The sequence below is a fragment of the Aulonocara sp. 'chitande type north' Nkhata Bay genome, linkage group LG20, assembly GCF_057382095.1.
Source record: "Aulonocara sp. 'chitande type north' Nkhata Bay isolate Kocher_YH1m ecotype deep benthic linkage group LG20, A_spYH_male_GT1.1, whole genome shotgun sequence".
Classification (NCBI taxonomy): Eukaryota; Metazoa; Chordata; class Actinopteri; order Cichliformes; family Cichlidae; genus Aulonocara; species Aulonocara sp. 'chitande type north' Nkhata Bay.
The window spans coordinates 2,532,229-2,541,464 of NC_141363.1; the positions used below are offsets into that span (position 1 = coordinate 2,532,229).

Genomic DNA, 9,236 nt, shown 5'->3' on the forward strand with positions numbered 1-9,236 from the left:
CTTCAGTTACAACAAACATCAAGACATATACTATTTGAAACATTCAGTAAAGACAGGCCACTGCCGCTCTGTTTCCCTGAAACAGCCACAGTGCAGAAACAGGCCTGATGTATTAGGTCCAGGAAGCCAGAGATAGGGCAGTGACATGCACTTTGACCTTTAATCTGCCATTAATTTAAGCTTCCCTCTGCGATTACAGATGTCCCACCCTTGAGATACGGTGATTACTTTCTTTTCTGCTCCCACTTTGGGCATTATCAGACACATTTTTATAATTCTCGCCGCTATTGTTCTAGGGTGGATAAAAATAATAAATTGATGATAGGGCCAGCGGGTGTTTCCACCAAAGAGGTCTTGGGTGCGCTTGGTTCAGGAGGGTCAGGCTAGTTCCCCAAACACAGGAAGGCAGCACTGTAAGTCATAGTCTGTGGGTGTCAAGGCTGGACACTTGTGCTCCATCTTTAGGTCCTCACCTTCAACTCTTGTCTATTTATAACAGAAGCATGAGTGTGCAGTGGGAGGGATGAGCAAACAGAGGCAAAGACATGTTAGCTCAAAGCAACTCAACTGACAAGAAACTTTGGAAATTGAAGCTACTGTAAAAGCTCCCAATGAATCCTAAATTTTGTGTTTTTAAAGCGTATTTATAATGAACAATTTGTCTCAACCAAAACAAACAAACAAAATACTGAAATAGATTTGTGTATTATCTTTGTTACAACTTTTCAGTTTTTTATGCCTAAACTTTACAGTATTTTGATAAGGGGGTGGGGTTCACGGTGTTAACATAAGTGGCCAAATGATGTGTTCTTTATATGGATGGATGGATGGAGGCGTGTGCTGTCGCGGTGGGAGCGCGCAGAGGAAGGGAGGGCAATCTTGTCCGGACTCTAATAAGAACCAATGGCTGGCGCAAGGTGGCCAGGAGCGCTGAAACGCGACAAAAGACAGTGGACGAAGGAGAGAAGGAAGAAAAAAAAAGTGTCGGTAGAGGCATTACTGGATGGACAGCAGGGATGAGAGATTCATTGGAGCGTCCAGAAAAATCCCAGAGTCAGGCGGCTATCGGGCTTTAGGTGTGCGTCAGTTTGTGTGTCCAGTCCAGGAGACGGCGTGGGGGAGAGACAGAGAGGGAGAGAGAGAAGCGGTAAGTGAGCAGAAATCCACCAAAACACCTGCGTCAAGACAGGCACCTCCGGAGGATATCTGAAGATGACTCTCGGATCACAGGAGACGTAGTTCCCGCTGATACGCACTGAAATCTTCAAAGAGCCTTTGTATTTCCACATTTTCAGTGACCCAACACATGCCAGACTTCAGCCAATCAGATCGCGCCGTCACCAAAACAGTGAAGCACTTGCTTGGTATTTTAAAACTTTTTTCTTTTTCTTTTTTTAAATTAAGGTGAAACACCGGGATATGAAGTAACCTACGTGCCCCGGAACTTTATCAGTCTCTGGGCTAAAAAATAACTAAATAAAAATAAATAAATATCACCTCTAATGATCAATGATTTGGAATGGACCAAGATCTGACTCTCATTCACTTGCTGTCACACACCTGGAGCTATCACACCTGGGCTATCGCCGCACGCATTGCGAGCCACTGACTTCTGGGAGACCCAACCCTCCTCAATGAAGCAGTTCTGGTGGGCCCACCTGGCACAGCTCACCCTGGTTGCTGTGTGGACTTTTATATGGCTGGTCCAGGGATGCGGACCGGGCCCGCGGTACGGCACCCGTCCGAGGCCCAGAAAGCTCACAGCCATGCGCCTCAAGCAGTTTTTCCCCAACTTATCAGAGAACAACCTGGGGGCCAGTGGGAGAGCAGAGGGCAAGATCGCACGCAACTCTGAGCGTTTCAACGAACTTGTGTCCAATTACAACCCAGACATTGTCTTCAAGGACGAAGAGAACACAGGCGCTGACCGCTTCACGACTAAGGTGAGACTGGTGTCGAGCTGGGTTAGAATCTTAGATTTGTTTTATATGACTGTGATACAGTGATAACAGTCGTTTCCATTGCTTCCCATGATCGCTTATGACTGTTGTGTAGTAAGTCCAGTAAATGCCCAAAGATGCAGCACCAGATTGACTCAGTGAGGTGATGCTCAGACTGACTTCCCTTTTCAAGATAGTTTCGTTGTTGGATGGTTGATCAGCTACATTTCCCTAAATGGACAAACTGCTGTTTGCACCTTCAAAACGAATCATATAATCCCAGTCATTATCTACCTGCACTTGCCAGTCTGTTAATAGATAAAAATGCTCAGCACGGCCTGTGTAAGCTTTAACCAAATCTTACCTCACTTTTTTTTTAAAGATAAGAAGATAAGGATGTAATTCAACACTACCCTTAAGTGGCTGAGTTTCTCTACAGGAACATTTCCTTTTAATCTTTAACCAAAGTCTTTGTTATTTGAAATAAAACACTTCCCATGACAGGTTCTCAGTGTGCCCAGCAGAAGAAAAATCCAGGCAGGGCACTTAAATTCCTGATTGATTACTAAGGATAGGTAGCCAAATTTACAGTGTCTTGAGAAGGCAGTCAACGTCCTCAAGGATTTAAGATCTGGGCCGCATTAAAGAACTTTCAAACTACCCATTTGGAATGCCACACTTCTGAATGTGAACACAAGCTCCATTCACACTCAGTCCACGGTTTTGGATACTATGGTCTTGTGTGATTGTTTAGGATATTAATCTGTGTCCCTTCTCCTCCCGTAGTGATTGTATGTGAGGGAAATCTGTGGTTGTATACGTGTGCCCTCCTGATACCAGTTTGAATGTGTGTGTATGTGTGCATGTGCCCCCTTTTTTGCCCAGATGTGAAAGACGTTCTTTGTGCGTCATTTGGAGACTCAGAGGGGTCGCCTATACAAAATTCCCTCCTACTGAAGTAATGGCACCGTCGGAAAAGCGACTATTGTAGTTGTGACAATGAAATGCCTCTCTTCAATGGCATTGCGAGATAAATGTACCCAGTTTGTTTTCTGTCCCTCTCTCTTTTTCTCACTCTTGCTGTCACATTCCCAAGTCCGTGCCCATACATTCTTCCCCTCTGCCCTCTCTTTTTAGTCCCAACCTCAGGCCTTTGCTACGCCGCTTTCTTCTTTTCCAACTTTAGCTCCCATGGTTTTCTGTCACTTCCTCCTTCGCTGTTGATCCGTTGTGTATTCGAAATGAGCTTTACTGCCATAATTATAGGTTTTAAAACCTGCCACAGCACAAGTCACAAGCCAGCGCCGTTCAGTAGCTGCATGAGCGTATCACCTCGGATGCTGACGTCATTATTTTTCAGCCTGCTATTTTGCGACAATGCTGACACAGTCTGTAACATTATGGCCCACGGGGGTGTTAGGAGTCACTGTGCACATATTTGATCACATGTCTCAGGGGTGAAACTGAGAAACTCAAGTCTGGAACAATCTGGAAAGGCAGAGAATGGCCTTGATTATTCTGTCACCCTGTTGAAAAGGCCAAGGAATGTGCCAAACTGGCTACAGTAGGGTTTGTTCTTGTACTCTGATTGTTTGAGCAAGGTTGAAATGGCCTTTAGCAGAGTAGAGGAGGAACTGTGTGATGATGCCAACTGACAAACAATCAGAACCTGGGAGCTGGAGACAGAGCTGAAATACTGGAATCGTTTTCTGCCGAGGCGCACTGAAATCAGTCTACGCACTTAGGTGTAAAAACCCCATTTTTCTTTTTCTGCCTATTGTTAGAGAGTGGTAATATTCACAAGTGTCTGTCTCTTGAACATCTCTTGTTTGCTGATGAGACTGAGTGACTTGGTTTTGGAAAATTAGGAACTCTTTAGATTCTACAGTTTCTACTTCTGAAAACTAACAAATCATCATCTGTTAGTTTGGGTTTCAGAGGAAAAACAACACTGAGTCAAGTCAAGGTTTTTCTTCTGTGTTGCAATTTTTTGTTGTAGGTAGGCTGAGATGGGTGCTCATGCTGATAAATTTGTGAATATATTTACAAGTTTACTGAAGTGCTCCAAAATGAATATCTGCCCTCTTTCTTATTCTGCCCCGTAGCGATGTAAGGAGTGCTTGAACAGGCTGGCTATTGCAGTGATGAACCAGTGGCCAGGGATACGCTTGCGTGTGACAGAGGCCTGGGATGAAGATGGCAACCATCCTCCTGGCTCTCTGCACTATGAAGGCCGGGCTGTGGATATAACAACGTCTGATAGAAGACCTGAAAAGTACGGTCTCCTGGCCCAGCTGGCTGTGGAAGCAGGCTTCGACTGGGTCCACTATGAGTCCAAACATCGTGTCCACTGCTCAGTAAAAGCTGGTAAGTTTAAGAAGGTAGCTGCCATTAAAAGCCATGCTTGTATTGTTAAATTACTTTACTTCAGTGTGAAATGTATCAGGATATTTAAGTTTATAAAAAAAAAAAAAAAGGGGGAACACAATTTGTGTTTACTCATCTTGGCTTTGTCTGCTGATCCTTCTGCAGATCATTCTCTTGCTGTGGAAAAAGGTGGCTGTTTCCCAGGCTGGGCCCGGGTAACTGTGGCTGGAGGGATGCAGAAGAGCCTGTCGTCACTCACTCCTGGGGACAGAGTCATGGCCCTATCTGGGACAGGCCAAGTCGTGTATAGCCAAGTCCTCTTGTTTCTCCATCGGGATCAACAAAGCTGGTCTGCTTTTCTGTCTCTGGAGACAGAACATGGACATAGATTGGCCCTTACTCCAAATCACTTGGTCTTTTTAGACCCGCACTGCAGACAAGAAAACAGTGAGTACCAGCCTCAGTTTGCAAGCAGGGTCAGACAAGGAGACTGTGTTCTCATACATAAAGCAGAGCAGCAAGTGCATGCATCCCAAATCATCTCAGTTTCACTAACAGAAAGCGTGGGAGTGTATGCACCCTTGACAGACGCTGGAACTTTGTTTGTTGATGGCGTGCTGGCATCCAGCTATGCGCTGGTGGAGGACCACAGGCTCGCGCACTGGGCTTTTGGACCCCTGCGACTTTTCTTCTCATTCAAGCAGCTACTTTGGGGAGAAACAGCAGAAGAGCAGCAGGATACTGACATTCAAAAAAGTTGTACTAAGACTCCAATGCATGTTAGCACTTTGCCTGCAAAGGACAAAGCAGGTGTGTATGTGAACAAAGAAGTCAACGTGAGTGATGCCCTGAGGATAGAAAGTAGAGAGAAGCACTCCTTGCAGACGGAGACATCAGAGGTGCACTGGTATGCTAGACTACTCTACAGTTTTGGGTGCATTCTTTTAGACTCAGAGTCATTTCATCCTTAAGAACCAAAATCTATACACACTTAATAAGTGCCATAGCCTACTGCTACGTTTATACAATATGTTAACACTTCCCATTTATTCCTTAAAGGATTGAAAAACACTGGAAATGCTTGCTAGCTTTCTCCCCTATTTTTGTAAAATAATCTGCCATAATGTTATACATGCTAACAAATGTTTAAGAAACTGAACATAATGAGACTTTGAGCAAGTTAATATAAAAATGGTAATACCAAAGACTATCATATTTTTGTTTTGTTTTTTTGTATGTATTTTCTCAGTTATATATGTTAAAAAAATAATAATAAAAAAAATGAAATATATATATTCTAATGAGACAAGAATGAAATCCCTGACGAATAGAATCTTTATTTTTGTACTTTCTGAATCATAATATATATATATTTTCCATTTTATTATAATATCTACTACATGTGCTGTATGCCCTTGCTTGTTTTCATGTCATAAATCAAATTAAAATTGTACTTTTATGAAACGGCAGGCTACCTTTCTTTTCAGCTGTGGTGTAGATTGGTTTTGCATGTTAGGTTAATTGATATTTTTACTTACTAAACAATAAATTAGTTGCTCAGTGTGGAGGGGGGAGGGGGGGAAGGGATATGACAAGGAAATGATAGATTCCAGCACTTACAGTCGAGTTAATGTATGTTGTGTAACCCTGTGTGGAAACCCAGGTTAATGAAAAGCCCAGAGTACTTAATATTCCGCCACAGTCTGCAAACACTCTGACTTTATCTCAGTCACAGATCTCTGCTTTTTTGGAAGCCCACTTTAGGGTTTTGTTTTTTATTATCAGGTTTTGTTTGTTTTTTAATCGTATTGGAATTGCATTATTTTGCGCCACCCTTATCTGCTAACTGTTGCACATTACAATGCCACTTTCTATTCTGTTACATCCCGCTTGCGCATCCCACCCAAAAATCGAGTCTGGCCTATAAAGTACAATGTGACTTCCTACAAAGACAATAAACATTACTACTAAACATCTAATTTTTTACTGGTTTCAAGTAAACAAATGTTTTAAAGGTTCATAATAAAGTGTAGGGTTCTGTTCAGCACTAGTCTGAGGTTATACACCCCCCTTGTGGAGGAACTGATATCACCCCACTGAGTTGTATTTGGTACCATCTAAATTAATAAATAGCAAACACTCCTGATCCTCTCTTTAATTTAGCAGGCCTCAATTTGATTCAGAACATTTATGATAGAGTATTATGAGTTAAAATGTTCGTCGTAACCTATCAAATAGGAGGACTTTATGCTGTTTTTCCAGCAGACAATATGACAAGGAGAGAGCTCCATACCAGAGTAACAGGAATCTGAAATCAAAACCAGCTCAATATTAATAAGTCAAGCCACAAAACAGGTGAAACTCTATGCAATAAAAGTAACTTGAGCTGTTTATTTTAACCATCATTACTGTTACATCAGAATATATTCTTGTCTTCCAGTTCTGTTGTAAACATCTGTGAAGGTATTCCAGGGGATTATCCTTGAGATACAGGAGGCAGATGGGGGAGAGCATCCGCTTCACCTACCGTCCAATAGGAGAGTCCTGGTGCCCTAATACCACCCTCCCTGTGCATCTATCAGCCAATCAGCAACTATCTTCCAGCCAGTCTCAGCCGACCCAAAATCTAATCCAATCTTACTAAAGCTGAATGGGGAGTTAACTAATCCTGTCAGGGGGACCAGTAATAACCTATTTTCAAAATGGAAACATGCACTCCCCACAGTCGTGCACTGAAAGAGTCAAAGAGAAGTTGAATAAATATTACTATTTGTAACAGAAACAAGTGTCAGTGAGGACTTTTCATGGCTACAAAATCCAGCAAAGGACATTTTTGCCAACATTCCTTCCATTTTTTAAAATTATCAAATAGATTTAAGTATTTTTATTTTCGTCAATGCAAATAGCTCCTGTCAACCATGGTAAAAATGGCTTTATTATAGCATACCACAATAATTAGGTGTGTTAAGGTGACTCCTGAAAAACAACAATAAATTGTAATATTTTTACAAAGAAACAACCCCCCACCCCCCCAACTCTTATTGGAGTAAAAGGTCACACTCAGAAGACCATTCCTTATTTCTATGTGTTCACTCAGCTTAAAATAATTTCAGCGGCCTAATCTAAAGCCCGAGGTGTATATATGCCTCTCCACATATGAAATTAATGCATAAATGTACCAGTGCAGGGTCAGCTGTGGATCCACTCCCTGCAGCAGGTGCATAATGCAATATGTATGATTGTCTTTATTTGTAGGTAAGGACCATTAAGAACTCAGATCACTCACATTAATTTCACAATTGTGATATTCAGCCGGACTTATTTTATTCCTTTTTTTTTAAAAAAAAGTTACTTTCAGCTGCTTCCTTATTCACAAGGGGTCACCAAAGCACACACGTGTGATGTGGTAGAGTTTTTACTGCAAATGCCCTGCAGGAATTTTTGTCCTCGGCTACTTGAAAATGTAGAGGTACAAGCAAGGTTCCTACTGTACCTGTAACAGTTGGGCGTTCTGCTCTAAGGCAGAATAAGAGTTAAACAGTAGATGATTAAACCTATGACCTTCTAGTAATCGGACCCACTGCTACTCAACCTAATTTCCTGTAGGTTCGCTGGATCATCTCAATGACTCTCGACCTTTACTTTGTGTTTATACAGCCCCAGGCCCCTGGTGTTTCAGCATGGGCTCAAGAAGGTGTGACACAAATAGGTCAATGTCTTGATTTAATTAGAGCTACACATATACAATCTTTACAGTTAAAAAATCCCCCAGAATGACAACTTTTTCACAACTTTATAAATAAAAGCTTCCTGTAAACAACTCTTTATTGTCATGCAAAGTTTATTAGATTGTCTTGTAACTTGTTGTCAGTGTCACAGCAGTTCTCAGGACAGCTTTCTTGAACCTATATTGTCCTGTGTTATCTATACCACTATAGTTTTCTCACAGTGATAAGGCAAAAATAAAGAAAGAAAACCTCTTTGCCCACTGACAGGAACTGGGGTTTGGTCACCTTCCCTGACATTACCACTGCACTTTAATCCTATCTGCAAATCAAATTTGAAGTTGCATTACAATGATAAATATTTTAATAGAAAGGTCATACACTCAATGTGAATGATCAGATAAGAGATTTAAAATGTCTGCTTAAAGACTGGGCATTTTAACACAAAAGATTATTGTTATTCGTCCTGTTTTGTTTGTTTTTACTTCTTCTTCTTCTTCTTTGGATTCATTCTTCCTTGAAAGACGTTTATCTTGCAGGCATATTGCAAAACAAAACAATGGTGTAACAAATTGCACGATTACACGATTTCAAAACGCACAACATTACACGACCCGCTAAAATGTATTTATTTATTTTTTAGATAATCGATTACGACCCATCGGCAATGGTCATCAGAAAGACAGGCGGAAAAAATTAATCGTTAAACACAATGAGCACATTTGTTAAATCAATTACAAAAATAAATTTGCACCACGACAAATGTAACATAATCGAACCCACACACATCGTGGCCCATCATTTAAACAAGCAAACCATTCATCAGCAGACATGTGCACAGCAGCTGTATTCTTACAATCATAACAGTCTAATGAAAAATGGCCTCCCTGGATCCGAAAATCAAAATGATCTAATATCCACCATATTTCACTGGTCAGCGCTCACCAGATTGAAATCGTATGTGGTAAAAACTATTAGCCTCGCACAAGGTTTACTCGAGGTTTAAAAAGTGTAGTAGAAACTAGTAGTAAATATAATTTCTGCCCCTTGGTTTGCATGAATTATTATTTTTTGACGTAGTTGTTATTAGCTGGCACGGCTAGCAGCAGTTAGCCACTTGGCAGAACAGCCGTTTGAGGACGCGAAGTGAAGAAGAGATGCTAGTGACCCACACAAGGGTACCCATGCAAAGTTGACTCGCAAA

At 41.5% G+C, this 9,236-nt stretch overlaps 1 protein-coding gene across 1 annotated transcript; it reads left to right on the forward strand.

Annotated features, from left to right (window-relative positions):
- Window positions 1–905: 905 nt before the first annotated feature.
- Window positions 906–5,646, forward strand: dhh (desert hedgehog signaling molecule). Its single transcript, XM_086276316.1, has 4 exons — window positions 906–1,147; window positions 1,405–1,943; window positions 4,046–4,307; window positions 4,473–5,646. The coding sequence occupies exons 2-4, from the start codon at window positions 1,635–1,637 to the stop codon at window positions 5,276–5,278; spliced, it is 1,377 nt and encodes a 458-aa protein (XP_086132442.1). The 5' UTR covers window positions 906–1,147; window positions 1,405–1,634; the 3' UTR covers window positions 5,279–5,646.
- The last annotated feature ends 3,590 nt before the right edge of the window (window positions 5,647–9,236 follow it).